Here is a 15,842-nt window from a genome sequence, read left to right as displayed (position 1 = left end):
CCTATATAACTACCTCAGAAGCAATGCTGTGCTCATAGCCTAAAGCAAAGTTGACTTTAACACACTGTAAATTTGTGAGATATAAGGTTCACAGTTGTGCCAGTCCAACTGTATAGTCTCTCGATCCTGACAGTAATAAAGGCAGAGCCCTGGTTTAACGGTGCAGCTCCTGAGTGAGGCATTAAACAAACCTCACATCTGTGCCCACTGTCCCACTGCTGCAATCCCAAACCAGCAGTAAAGAGATTTAAGAGCGTTTAACATCTAATAAATCTGCTGCGTTTCTTCACTGCAGTTCCCCTGCAGCAGCTCTCACCTAGAAAGCTGTGATTGCAGTGTAATGTTATTAGTCCTGTGACTTTGGGGAGTAGCTGTAGCATTTGGTCTGTCCACCTCCACACTAGCAAGTTAAAAACACAGAACTGCCTTCAGACAGGCAGCAGCTCTGGAGGCCACTCAGCTGAAAGGCTATATCGGTTGTGGCTTCCTGTAAATCCCCGAGTGAATTGCTCCGCCCTGTTAGACATCGTAAATCAATGCAGGATGACATGTGCACACACACACACACACACAGCACCAGAGGCAAGCTTAGAGCTCTGTGACAAGCTCATGACATTTTTAGCATAACCATAAATTGTGTCTGCTGACAAAAGAAAATCTGAAAGATGATGATGCTTAAAGATTAAAGCTTTTTTCCTGTTGTTTTTTGGTTTAGAGCTGGTTTAATTGACACTGCTTTTCTTGGTAAATTCATGTCTTTTCTGCTGATCAAACTTCAGCTGAGGTTTAACCCACTGAGCCATGCACATATAATATCTAAATACAGCGCCCTGTGTTATTTGGGAATATTTTTAGTTGATTTATTCACTGACAAAAGTGAGTGTGTGACGACAGTCTGTACAAAATAGCGCCACGGCTGCCTTATTCATTGGAATCACTGGTAACACGCAGCAAAGAGTACGAGCCCTATGATAAATAAGTCATCCGTAAAGCATGGCTTCAATTTAGTCTACAAGGAAAAGGACTGCACTGGTACAGAGGCGCTCACACACATCCAGCGTGCATACATCATTGTCATGAAATGCCTGCATTGGGTTGTCATGGAAACGCGTGGAGAGCCTTAGCGGGAAAGACAGAGAGTAGACGAGGAGTCGTCTAAGAGTGTTCCCGGTGCCGCAGCCTCATTCTACTCGTCCCGTCATTTATTTTTGGCTTTTACACACACACACACACACACACACACACACACACACACACACACACACACACACACACACACACACACAAAGACAGAGCTTGCTGTGATGTTGATGAAAGACAGCCAGGTTGGAAAATTCACTCACTCTACACAACATCTTTCCACCCATACTGCCTGCATATCTTTTACATACACTGCTTCCTATTGGGATTAATGACAGATGACAGTGCATGTTAACTACAGAAAAAAATGATGCATTGTGTATTTTTTTTAGTTTTTCCTTTTTTTCCCTCATCAATAACACACCATCCAGACATCAGTGAGCAGCGCATGTGTAATTGGAGGTCATTAAATTCAATAAACCCTGAGAGGTCCTGTTTTAATTTGTAGCTCTGCATTAACATGACAATACATGTGCTGCTCGGTGCACTCCCCGTGACAGATGAACACTGATACCCCGCATAAACATTAAAGCGATGCATGTACGCGCACGCACAGACATTTTCCGCGCGCATTAATAAATGATAAGAATTAGAATATAATTTTCTTTTGAGCGGGATGATGGAAGGGAAGAAGGATGGGTGGAACGGGAAAAACCACTTCAGTCATGTCCTCTAATCACATCCACACTGCTCTCCCGGGAGTTGGCCCGCCACCATATTAAACCACCTCCATCCACCACGTGCTCAAACCCCCCCTCCTCCGCCTGCATTACTGCTCTCACTTTTAGACGTGAACAATGTCCCAGTTGCGACAAAGACGCTCAGCTGAGATCTTGACAGGGAGAGTGCTAATATTTAGTGGAACGCCTTTTTAGCTGATGTTAAAAACGATCTGTTGCAACAAACCCGAGCCTCTCACTGGCACCGGCTGACTGAGCCATCTGCATCCTCCGCCTGCAGCAATGTTTCCGTATGCATGGATGCCTGTGTATTTATTACCCCTAATCACAAAGACGAGCTGCAGCAGACATGAAGGTGTCCCATAATTTAACCAGAATACTAGATAAATTCTGGCATTTGCATATATGGTAAGATGGTCCTCCATGTTCACTACACAAAATGGGGGGGAAAGGAAACTAACACTTCAGACACGAGCAATAATATTCTCTCTAGGGCAGTGGAGTGTTTCTTTAAATCTTTAAACCCAACACCTGAGTGTCTCTTCACAGTAACCAATTATTTCCGCACTGATAAATATCAAAATCAAACTATCCAATGAGCTCACTACCTTAATTTTACAACCCAGCACTGTGTCTAGATGGTGAAAGCACCAACAAAGCAGCCTGAGAGCATCTGTGCCTTTGCTTTGCAGTAATACTACTAACACTTGCCCACTCCTTTATTTTTTTCCGTCCCTCGTTCCCCCTGGCAAACCAGCAAATGGCAGCACGTGACCTTGAGCAGCCTTCACGAATAGAGCATCTCACGGGACGATGAACAACTTTCATTCTCCAATGAGGCCGACTGCCACTGGCTAGTGGACAAAACAGGCGTGTCCAGCAAGGACATCCAACCACAGGCGAGTGAGGAGGAGATCATGTCAGACAGTCGGTCTCACCACCTGGCCTTCATGCCTTCAGGTTAGGTTATAATGCTGCCTGTTTCCAGTGTGGACTTGACATACCCTTTTATATTTTACCTCCCTCCCTACATGAAACATGAAAAGGCATTCACATAACAGCTGAAACTGCCAGTTGGAATCTTATTCACACAAAATATCCACTACATCAAACCATTACATCATTCTTTTTGGGAGCAGGCCATGAATATATATATTTTTAAAAAAGCATTTCACTGCACTGAAAATAAAAATACACATTTCAGCTTTCTGAGTTAAAAAAAAATCCTTTTTAAAGTGAGGAAGGCAACTCCGAGGGGGGTGAGAACTAAACAGAAGAATGGAGTGATGGATGATTCAAAGGGGAGAGAGACGGGGTAATGAGAGGGAGAGGTAAAGGAAGGAAGGGATATCCAGCAGAGAAGCTTCTGCTACCACGCTGATAAACTCTACCACCACTCTAAATTATAGGAGGCCACTTTGTCATCTTGGCTTGATTTCTCTTCTTTTTTTTTTTTAAATCTTTTGTTTAATTTAAAGACAGAGAAGACTGGGAACAAAAAGACCCAAAATGGAAATATATAAAGATTATACACTGTGTAGCTTTGGAAGTGTGGTGGTGGTACTGAAAATGTTTTGTTATAAATAAAATGGAATTTTACAGGAGGTCATCTCAAGGCTCCAGGAAGGACTGCACACATAAAGCTATGTCTCACTGAGCTGATATGATTAACTGATAAAGGTTGGCCACAAATATATCAGTCTGAGCACATATGTTGTCTGATATGAAAACTGAATATAGAACACTATACAGAAATACATGCATTAGGTAATTTAGAAGTGGTTTTATAACATTATTTAGTCAGTAAGGTGGTTTTGGCTTCACAGTTTACGATACACTGAACCACTGTTTGCAGCTCATACATGAAGTGAAGCTAAGCAGATGGTGGTGTTAGGTTAAATGACTGTCACTTCCAGAATACCTATATGTGCATACATAAAGGATACATGTACAATTTACTAAGACCTGAGTATCATTTGCCAAAAATTATTTATGGGCCTAAAATAAAGACTAAAATGGCAAAAGAATTACACACTGCACAAAAAATTTAAGGAACAGTTTGAAAATACATCAGATCTCAATGGGAAAAAACACATGCTGAATATCTACACCCGCATGGACTGTTTAATGTGTTAGAAGAGCTGAATTCAAAGACATAATGAACGATGTTACAGGTTTTCTCCATGGCTTCTCCAGACCCTTTCATGTCTGTCACAAGTGGACAGGGTGGACCTGCTCTCACCTATGAAAAGCACAGGGTGCCAGTGTGGACCTGTCAGTTGTGGTATTCTACGGCACTATGTGGTGCTGGGCACTGAGCACAGGGCCCACTAAAGGATCTCAGGTCCTCAGGCCGCCCTCATGAATTCTGTTTCTAACTGTTTGGTCAGAGTCCTGCTGGAGATAATTTTATAGCTCTGGCAGCGCTCATTCTGTTCCTCCTCACATAAAAGAGCAGATATCAGTCCTGCTGATGGGTTAAGGCCTTCAACGGCTCTGCCCAGCTCTCCTAGAGCAGGTGCCAGTCTTCTGGATATTTTTAAAATGTTAATATCTTGCCAGTAAGACGTTACTGATAAAAACATTAAACTATTATTTTTAGATAATATGATTTCAGCGCTTAGTCCATACTCAATGATTACATTCACACTTTTCCTTCAAAAAACATCTCTGTGGTTTTGCTTGCACCTTGAAGTAGCTTTACACCTGATAAAGCAGATTGATTGTTGGTTCATGGAATTCTACAGCTCATCAACATCCTGTTTCAGGACACTGAACGAGCCAATGGACTGGAATAATGGTTCATTATTACCATTATTAGCACTGGATATTTTCTGTGTGTAGGTTAACTTGACTTTGCGTTCAGTTACCAAAGCCAGCAGCCTCATAATGACTTATTTCCACAGTGGGGATAGTTTTCAAGAGATACCATGGAAAAACCGTTAATGATAACCAGTGCCCAATTAGCATACATTAGCATAAATTTGCATACATTGGACATGGTAAAAGGTACAATACAGGAAGAGCATCCTGACAACAGATGTGAAGGGGTTGGCGAAGCTTTATCCTTGTTTTGGCCGACGTTATTACGATTCACAGATAGAGTACTGATTACAGATGACAGCTTACAAAAAAATTTAAGTAAGGGAAAACCAAAGTGAAACATGGTATAGTACGAAAAATTAAAGTCAGTGCCCAAGCAATAGCTCTCTCTCAAAGAAAAGCCAAATAGAGAACACCGCTATTGGCCAACATCTTGCTGACTGCTACCAGTCGATCTGCAAAAAGACACATACTTAAATTCCCACCTTGGCATCTTCAAATGTCTTAAAATCTAAGATTTTTAGTGCTGTGGCGTGTCACCTCACAGACCTCAGCTCAGTAGATAGGACAAAAAGATGGGAGGATAAAATCAGGCACAACATGCTAGATTTTACCGAGGAGCGATTTATTTACTTATTTTGGCCGGCCTCCCTCCCTGCTCCCTGGCTCTGCTGGAGATTCCTTCCCGTTAAAAGGGAGTTTTTCCTTCCCACTGTCGCCACTCGCTTGCTCAAAGTGGATCCTCTGATTGTTGGGCTTTTCTCTGTATTATTGTAGGGCCTTTTCCTTACTATTTAAAGCGCCTTGAGGTGACTTGTTATAATTTGATGCTGAAAAAATAAAATTGAATTGAATTGAGTTTCATTTGAATTTAATACAAATAGTTTATAATATAATGGTATAAATGGCATTTAATTTTAATTGTCAGAAATGACAATAAGTATGGACACTTCAGTTTCATGACTATTGATTATTATTACCAAGTCTGCCTAATTTACATGCATATTAAGTATTATTATAATAATAAGATATACAACCCCTCTCTTATACTACTAGTCCCCCCTCTCTTGCCTTCCTCTTTAATGTCACACTCTCTCTTCAGTTTATCATCTTATAGAGTTGTGAAAGTTACCAAGAAGTAAGTAGGCTAGTAGGCTAATGGAGCATACACTGATGGTTAAAAAACAATTACAGAATGAGACTCATGGCCAGCACTGCGTGGACCTTCTATTTCTGCTTTTTGAGTAAGTCTCAGCGTACACAAAGGCTATGAGTGCACTTTCAGAGATTCCACCACCCACTCTAACATAATAAGCTATTTTTAACCTCATCCTGCCACATTTCAACATGCAGAAAAAGGAAAATGTCCAAGCTCCCAGTGCATATGAAGTTAATGAGGTAAAACAACCACTTACTGCATGCGCAATTTCACAAATACTAAAAACTCCAAAACATCTATTATTCTAAATGCTGCTAAGCTGAAAATTATACACACGGACAGCTGACACCAGCAACTACACCCACAGATCTGGACTAAAACAAGCATTAGCACATGCAGAGTAATGCACACACTCCAAAACAGCTATTTGGAGTCATCAGAGGGATTTTGTCAGCAAATGATGCACGCAGACAAATTGGTTCGGTAAAGTCCTAGGACAGTTTCTCCCATCTTCCTCCGACACGCACACACAGAGAAACACACACACAAAAATGAAATAAATAACCAAACAAGTAGGTTCTTACTGCGATGCGGAGCAGGGTGGCCCTGACAGCAGCCCATCGGTCCAGCCGTCTGTCGATGACCAGGATGAAACCCACTCCTGATGCTTCCACACTACAGGAGAGAAACACACACATACACACACTGTTAATCCCCACAGAAAAACACCTTTGCTTTTCCTGTGTGTGCAGGAAAGAAAAAGAGGGTGTGTATGTTTAAGTCAAGGCCTCGATAACAAGGCAAACTACTGAATTTGGTACCAGAATATCCCCAAAAAGGGGCCTTAACTAGAATTTGCCCTCCACAGCGGTGGCTTGTACATTATTGAGAGGGCCCTTGAGCTCCAGCTAAAGCAATAATTGAGTTATTTTATAAAAAATAATTCCAAATCAGCTTGCATTAAGAATACGTTAGGCAGTTTCACTGTTGGCTGACAGATTATGGCATAGGTTATGTCTATTATCTAGGAGGTTTAGGAAACTTGCAGACAAATCAGGCCCACTGTAGGTCACTGTAGACATAGCTAATCAAAGCTTTTGTATTATCCTAAGGAAAAAAAACTGAAGAGGTTGCAGTTTCTTTGTTTAGTGCTATATAACCTTTTTAAAATGTCAAATTTACAGTTAAGATGCAGTTGCAGCTGCTGAATGGGCCTTTTGTCAGTCCTTCACTTAGTTGGAAAAAAAAAGGGTATAAATTTTTATTTTTACTCCCCACTAGCCTCAGGTCATTTTCCACAAGTGGCCCCTGGTCAAAGGAAGTCAAGTATCCCTTGTTCAAACCTTGCTACCTACTGCCTCTTCATCATTTGCCTTCAGTGGCGATTAGAGAGCGACCCTTGTGATTACCATGGCAACCTTGGCTCTGCATTAGCATGTGTGCATGTGAAAAATCTTGCCATTCATTCCACAGGCAGTGCCATATGTAGCAGCCTCATTAAGCTAGTTTGTGTGTGTACATGGCTTTTTCCTGCAAAGGTCCCCCGCTGGATAAGCTGACGTGTATCCTGACACCTAAACACACAAGCAGGAAGGATGAATATTTAAGCCTGACACACACATACACACACACACACACATACACACACACACACACCCCGACTGTGAGGCCAACCATACAAATACTGCTGAGTCGGTCCATCTGGATGTCATTATTAGCCAATTTTCATTATCACACACAGAGATGTTAAGAAAAGCAATGCGTTACACTACCCGGTGAACGCCGCAAGCGGCAAATCCTCAGTCCATCGCTACTGCTAAATAGATTCAATCCACATAAATGAAAAAGCCGGGCGAAGAAAATCTTTGATATTCCAGAGCCCAAAGAAAAAGAAATCTAACAAAAATCCTCAATAATCCAATGTCATCATCCAAATATAGTCCAGTCTTCCTCAGTTCTCTCCTATTCGGCTGATGTCAATGTCCAGTCGGTGCATCCACAATCATCTTCTTGCAGCTCGCGGATGGAGCGAGGTGACCGTTCACATCCTCACAGAGCATCTCCCTCCTCCTTTTGCCTCTCTCTCTGCTCCTCCACCACCCGCGTCCCACCCTCAGCCAATTAAAGCCGAGCTCTGCCGCTCAGAGCCAATCAGATACCCGGGAGCTCAGCCGATTGGCAGCAGGGTGCAAAATAGCTGGTGGGCAGAGAGGGAGGGGTATGAGTGTGTGTCTGTTATATGAAAGGTGATGATCCACTGAATGGCCGCCATGACACACACACAAACATATGCGCGCACACGCACACACACACACACACAGAGATAGATATACAGCTGCATCTTCCTTTCTCCTTTAATTATGTGTGTGAGAGCATGTCTGTGCTTGATGAGAGTGCTGCGCTCAGCACTAAAGGAAAGGTGAAAGGAAGGGAGGGGAGGTGAGAGGATGGAGGGGCAGAGGGAGCATAAAGAAGGAGGACAGAGGAGTAATGAGAACAGATAAATAAAAAAAATATTCTAGTTAGGAAAACAAACCTCCACTGCAGAAATATACAAAAACTATAAATACAAAACCTTTCATCAGGCCTAAGTTCTACTATATGAGTTCATATGAGCAATGTTTTAACATTGTAACAAAAATTCTGTTCGTATATGCACATCAAAGAGTACAGTTTCAATTTTTGATTTGCCAGTTATCAGTGACTTATTCTTTAGTCTTCCATTCTTCTCTAAACCTTTGTGTCTTTTGTGTCACTTCTCCTCGAGTCAGGCCTTTGGTGTTGTGCTGGCATCTGTTGGCTCCGCCTGGTATTACACCTCAAGCTCTGTTAGCACAGCACATGTGTGAGAGGAGGGGTGAGAGACACTCACCTGGGGACACTCGTGAGGTAGCTGAGGACATTTTGGAGCTCCTCCTCTTCTAGCTCGCTGAAAGTTGGGAATTCTGGGAAGACGATGACGGGGCTTCCATTCATCCCTCGCCCCCCTGGAGACAGACAGGAATCACAGAAATGTCAGGCACGGTGTCCACCTGGTGTTGTCAATGCTTTTAATTGATTTGATGACAGCTGGATTGAAAACTTGAAAGTTATGTTGTAATGGTTCATTTGTGCCCTACTTTTCCTCCTTTATATAAATACACTCAGACACAAATAAACCCACTTCTTGCTTGATAAAGTGCAGCAGGGTAAAAATCATAAATTACATACAGTCCTGTTTCCATAATTGGAAAGTCATGCAAATTCATTTTGGATCTAATTCAGAATGAAAGAAAGGCATTAAGAGGAGCCTTAATGTGATTGTTTACCACGCCTCTGGCTGAGGAGAGACGGAGCAAAAATCACATTTATAAAAATAAGCAGGACCACACACACACACACACACACACACACACGCACACACACACACACACACACACACTTCTCTTTGGTTGGCAGGTCAAGTTTCAAAGCAGAACATTGGGGCGATGAATTATTCACATGCCGTCACTGGTCAGGCAGTATCGTCATGGTAACCCAATACAGAGCTCTAAGAGTAGGTTTCTGTGCTGACATGTTTGTTTCATGTTGCTTTGTGTGCATTTTGTGTGAGTGGTTGGTTATGATTGCCTGCATGGCTTCTATCTGGGCCAACCTATCATCAGTAACTGACAAGTTTTTCCCACATTGGGGTCCCACAGAGGGGTCCAGGACCAGCTGGGATCAGAACTCTTTTTCTTTATTCTGGTTGAATCTGCCCCTAGAGTTTCACTGCATTTTCATGTGGATTTGTACACTACTCCATCATGTTGTCTCAAATGAGTTTTTTTGGTCATGTTGGGATTTTTTTTTTTTCCTTTGTTTGGGGCAGGTACCATGTGATGCATACGTTTTTGTGGGCCGTTGCTCTCTCTCTCTCTCTCTCTCTCTCTCTCTCTCCCAGCTCCTGGTTATTTTTGTGTTTTTCACGAGTCTGATTTGTAATGAATGAGAATATTTTTGTTCACCCCCCCCCCTTTTTTTTTCCTTCTCTTAGCAGTTCTTTCCTGCCATGCCTGCTTTGTTTGTTTTTGTTTTTGTTTTTTTTAAGTAAACGCCTGAAAACCACCTCCATACTAGAGTAAAAATATGACGACAACCTTTTTGCAATCAGGGAAAAAAAATAACAAGACAAAATTGCATTGAATTTCTTTACTTTGAGTTGCACACAACTGTTTACAAAGTTGAGCTTGATTACACAAGGCAACTTGTCGCCAAGCAATTGCAGTCTGATTTAGAAACACTGCAATCACTCTCAGACAGACAGATCAAGGTTTGCACATAACTGTCATCTAATTTATAAACAAAAAAAAGTCAACATACTGCTAGTGTCACGTGTCTTTGCAACAGAGGACTCAACTCAGCTGGTTGTATTCTGGTATAAGAGCAAGGTTGCAGAGCGCCTGAGTCATTTTATAGTTAAATGGTAAATGGACTGGTTCTTATATAGCGCTTTTCCACTCTTCTGAGCACTCAAAGCGCTTTACACAACTTGTGCATTCACCCATTCACACAACTGACATTCACACACATTCATACTCCGATGAATGCATCGGAGAGCAATTTCGGGTTAGTATCTTGCCCAAGGATATTTGGCATGCAGCCTAGGGGAAGCCGGGAATCGAACCACCAACCTTCCGATCAGTAGATGACCTGCTCTACCACCTGAGCTACAGCCACCCAACAACAACTATTTTGCAGGAACTATGTCACTGTTTGTGGAAGAATTTCCGAATTTCTGTAGCCACAGACTTGCAATTTCTGCAAATCAATCATAGTTAATGCCATATTGCCACAGACCCCATTCTACCTGACTCCATCAGATAGCATCGTCTTGATGGAACAAAGTTCCTTTCAACATGGAAACTGACTGCAAGTAGACACAGACCTTGTTCCCATCTTCGAAGCCCAATTGTTGTCCCAATTTCAAAGACAATAATATAGTTCATTGCACACGGTCACAATAATTTTGTTAGTGCTGCATCAACATTTTCCCAGAGTGTGAAGGATAGTAAATTGGTCCCACATATAGTTTATAGCTTTGCAGACACAGAAAGGTCCAAATATATCTGCAGCGCAAAGCAAAACCCTTAAGGTATTACGCTTCAATGAAATCAAAATTATTTAAACTTTTATTTTTTTATTTTATGAGTTAAAATATTGGTAACTACACAAACAGAAGCAAATAAATTATCAAAAGGTTAAAAGCCTTTCACAAAGTGTCGCTTTGGCTGTCATGTAAGTATGAGCGGAACTATTTTTGGACTCTGCTGGACATATCCGCCTTCACGTCCTGGAAGTGTTTTTGCTGCCAGAGACATTTATATATTTTTTTAATTGCACCAACAGTTTTGTTACATAGAAGAGCGCAAGTAGAGAGAGGACTGCGTTTCACTGAGCTACACAGACACAAAGATATAATTAGATTCTAAAGAGTTAGGCCAATTGCGCTATGTTTATAACCCCCATTAGCTCTGCCCCAACATAAATTCCCCTGTTCACACACATGAATGTGTTTGTTAGCAACTCAATTGTCCAGTTTAATCTAATCCATGCTGCACATTTGGAAAGACACCGAGATCTCTCTGGGGTCACTCGTTCATCATGAGTTTCACCACTAAGTCACTGACATGGATAAGCTGATTCAAAGAGCCGGGTTTACTCGCATGTTCTTTACATATCAAAAGGAGGAGAAAGTTATGCATGTCTTGAAATAATTAACTGCCACTTTGTGCATGTGTATAATATCAAACCAACCTGGCAGGATGGCAAACTGTTTCTGGAGTTCAGAGCCGATTTGTGCTGCATACATAGGAGTATCATCCTTTTGCACGATGTCATCTAAACAAAGAAACAGAAAACAGTATGTTAGAAAACAAAGTCTCCAAACCAAAATCCACTGTCAACTCTTTTGCCAATATAACCAACAGCTGAACTTTTTTTTTTTTTAAAGTGTGTTTATATATAAATATGTGGAAGGTGTAAAAGGGGAGGAGCATGGGAAGTAGGGCGAAATAAAGAGGGCAGGGCACATGAAAAAAGGAGGGAGTAAAATGAGAAAATCCAAAAAGGAGAAAGAGTGAAAAAGGGTAAAAGTAATGTAGACTGGAGATGAAGTAAACACCATTTGGATTTCCTCTGTCCTGTGGTCAGGCTGGATTACAGTAATCTCATTTAGCCCTTTGAGACATGTAGAGACAGAGAGATAGAGAAAAAGCACTCTCCCCCCTCTGATTTGGCTGCCATGTGTGAGCCATGTATGCCAAAAACAGGGATTGGATTGTTAACTGTGTCCGATCATGTGTGCATCTGTGAATGAAAACTGAGAATTTATAATGTCATCTAAGTGTGTATGATGGAGCATCGCTACGTGTGTGTGTGTGTCTCTGAGTGTGTGCAGACAAATGCTGGCACCGCGGCTGGTGTGAGCAAAGTGTGGCAAGGTTTACTAGCAGTATGGTGTGGACTGGCAGTGAGATGCATTAATTACCATCCAAGTGCAACCCAAACAAACTGTTCACATTTTTATAAAGGGACCATCGACCCAAAAATTGCAACACCAGACTGATTATAGGATCTTTAGAAGAGTCACTGTTTTAATCTCATCTAGGATAAGCTTTGTGGTGAAAGTGTCCTGATGGATGAGGTTTAAAAGCTCCACTTTTCTCTCTGATAACAAACTGCATATAAAAGATGGAAATAGGCCACCGTGAGGTTAACAGTGTGGATGTCTCCAATTCACAATCACAAGCTAACCATAGACAACAACACACTCTCTTTTTATTTTCTGCTGTGGTCATAGTGTAAATGGAAGTGACAGACTTGTCTACAAACACTGGCCTGCTGCCCTCCCTGATGGTAAAAGCTGCCCTTTCGAAACACTGGAAGCACAACTTCAACTTTTACTACTACTTATCTAGTAGTTAGCAAGTTGTTTGCAGCATGAAACATGAAAAACAAAAAAACTGACAAACTACGGGCCACCGTAGTTTGATAGCTAGCCACAACAATGTGCTAGCTATCAAAGCAATTACTAGAAGGTTTTTGGTTAAGCACCTTCTCTGCAACTGATTTCACCCAGCAAGAGCCGGCAAACTGCAGGAACCACTCGCCAGCCTCCCAAGGCAACCAGTGGTTCTATCACATCCAATATGGCACACAACTCTTAAGCAATGTGCATCTGGTATCACATTAGAACTGTCAATAGACAGTCCAAAAAGCTATTAAGGGCTAGCTAATCTAACTGTAACACTGTCAGCCAATCAGACATGTGTCAGCCATGTGAACTGGACGCAGAGTTATACAAACTAACACTCTCTCTTCTTAGACTTTATTTCTCTGAGATGTGCCTTACTTGCTCCCTCTTTAAATCTCTAAATCTAATCCTGTAGTTATTAAAGATGTTAACGCACAACGATATGTTCAGCGAGTCTATTGTTAATTACCAAAGTGTGAATGCGTCATTTTACGGTAAACACAAAGTGCAGCTGAGGCCATCAGCGATGTTATCAGGCGGTCATAAACCAGGACTTGTGAGTCACTTGAGCCAAACAACTAAAAACAGTCTGTAACAGCATGAAACCTTTAGTCTGTGGGAAAATAAGACAGAATGACCACACTGGAGAACAAAGCAATCCACTCATACCAGACTAAAGCACTGCAGGTGATCACATAATTGGCATTCTTCGTCACAAATATCCTCAGACTACCTGTAAAAACTGTGCGCATGCTGATGTTTGTTGGTCATTTCCTTCTTTAATCTGTGGCACCGTCGGTCTATGCAGCAGCTCCATATGATGCAGCAACCCCCTGGGATTAAGAGCTTAAAGCTTCAGTAATGCTACATACATTGTGTCAGCGTACGATTGGCTAGACAGTGACTCATACTACAGATTGTACGTCTCATGTTTTTTGTGAAGTCAACATATGTTACAGTATGAGCAGCTGTTCACAGGATGTTTGAGATGCTCTTGGAACTTGCTTTAAAAATTATTAAAGAAGTAAAACAAAGTATACTGTAAGTAGCTCTGGTCAGGAAGGAACATGGTGTCCTGGGGGTGTACAGCAATAACTCACTCACACTTTGGTAAAGTCAGAGGTAAAGCTTTACAGATTTTAGGAGATTATCCAAAAAAAAAAAAAGCAGTGATTATTGCAGAAAAAACAACCAAACAAGAGGAGAATCGGAGCAGTGACTGGGTCAAGACAGAAGAAGAAATGGCTTAAAAAAAGGACAGAGGAAGATAAAAGTAAACGGTCTAAGAGTGGAAAAAGAGAGATGGTTGACTTGGCACTAATCCAGGTCCACTTATTAGACTCAAACCGACCACAGGTGCTTTAAAATCTGAGTTCATGGTGCCTTTGAGCAAAGCAATGAGTGCTGAATGAAGAACAATTTGTTTTCTGGAAGGACAAAGGATATAATGAGGTGGGGATCCAAAAGGAAATGTTTTATTTGTATATGATATACAGTATAGGAGGCAGACTGTGTGTGAGCAAGTGTGTTGTCATATGTCAGAGTGTGTGTTTGAGTGTTGTGGGATCACTGGGCCAGCTGTCAGTTCAATGTGTCAGGCAGTAAGCTCTGGCTAAGGCCCAAGCTCTGACTAACAGCAAGACATGTGCAGCGCTCTCTGACTCTGAATATACTTTAAGCATGCAAGTGTCCGCATCTTTGACCTTACAGCAAGAGAGTTGGTTTTATTTCAAAATAAAACCAACTCTCAGACTAAATCTCAAGCGATGCGATCATGCGATTTGCAATACTTCATGTCACAGTGTGTCCAGTTCATGGATGGATTTGCCATTTCAACCAGATGGAGTTAAAGCTCCTTTAGTCAGTCATTTCCTACATTAGCCATGCCTTAGGATGAGTACTTGCAGCTGTTAGTGTTAAATACAAGTCAGTAAAGTAGCTGTGAAAGCATCAGTAAGTGATCGTCCAACTAAGAAGATGCATTTTTAAATGCTTGAAATAGTTTCCTGCTGCATGCAAAAATCTACTTTGTAAGACATTTCTTTCCTCCCCCAATTGAACATCATATTTTTATGAAAATGTAAGAACATTTGTAGAGAACAATTTCATTTAGCTGAAATAACCTGCACAGTGCTCATGGTTTGTGAACTATATGGGTGAATGGTGCAGATATATCAGACATTCAGGCGTCGGGCAGCTTTTCACTGCTGCTGAAACTCTCAAACGGCTCGCTTTGTCCTCAGTGGAATGAATGAAATCAAACTATAGTGGCGAGGCTGCGAGCGAAACCCTTTTACCCACCAAACAACACACACACACTGGAAGTGGGACAAGGCAGCCAAACACAAATAGTGATTATGGGGGGCCTCGAAAGAATGCCCCACCCCCTCCTTATACCCTTCCCCCCAGGCCTCTGACACCCCTTCCCAAATTCATTCATCCTTTTCTCAGGGGCTTATCTGAAGGACAAATAATATGTATCCCAGCAATCTTATGCATTAGGAAAATATTACACCATTATTAACTTTTATCAAGTGTATTGTATTTCTAAAGGGCTCTATTCAGCAGTTAAAATAACTTTTAAGTTAATGTTAAGTACAACTCGGATGAAGACATATGTGCTGCATGAACGCATCATTTCAGGATTAATATGCAGCTGCAGCTGCGGTCTACTAAATCGGATCATTTCACACTCCTAAATGTCTCCAGCTGTATTCTTGGTTGTATATATGAGGGAGGAAAAGACCTGGATTTAAAGGGGTGAAAAGAGGGAAAAGGAAGCAGTTGGGGGAAAAAACAAAAACTGTAGAGGTGCTCTCGTCTCAATAAGATGATATGGAGGACAGGGTTTCTTTACACATGCCTACATATTTAATGTGTTGGCCTGGTGCTAGCCGATACCGTGGATGTGATCTCTCTGTGGCAGAGGGTCAGGAGGAGCGCCACAGTTTAAAACCATAAAACACACAGCATCCAACATTATGCGATGTTGAGCATGTTCTCATCACCATCACACTACAGATGATGTGGAGTCTCGTGATCTGAA

At 41.7% G+C, this 15,842-nt stretch overlaps 1 protein-coding gene across 8 annotated transcripts in view; it reads right to left on the bottom strand.

Moving 5' to 3' along the window:
• Positions 1-15,842, bottom strand: part of LOC113015737 (guanine nucleotide exchange factor DBS-like) — a 49,141-nt gene that overhangs the window by 13,023 nt on the left and 20,276 nt on the right. For 6 of the 8 annotated variants that reach the window (XM_026157930.1, XM_026157927.1, XM_026157928.1 and 3 more), the window contains 3 exons: positions 11,578-11,661; positions 8,675-8,789; positions 6,387-6,477 (listed from right to left, as the gene is read on the bottom strand). In XM_026157930.1, the coding sequence (XP_026013715.1) occupies positions 6,387-6,477; positions 8,675-8,789; positions 11,578-11,661 (290 nt within the window). Of the gene's footprint in view, positions 1-6,386; positions 6,478-8,674; positions 8,790-11,577; positions 11,662-11,944; positions 11,962-13,529; positions 13,627-15,842 lie in introns of those variants that run through there. The other 2 variants (XM_026157931.1, XM_026157933.1) reach the window with 2 other exon arrangements.

Source organism: Astatotilapia calliptera, chromosome 23, assembly GCF_900246225.1.
Source record: "Astatotilapia calliptera chromosome 23, fAstCal1.2, whole genome shotgun sequence".
NCBI classification, from domain to species: domain Eukaryota; kingdom Metazoa; phylum Chordata; class Actinopteri; order Cichliformes; family Cichlidae; genus Astatotilapia; species Astatotilapia calliptera.
This window is presented reverse-complemented; position numbering and strand designations above follow the sequence as displayed.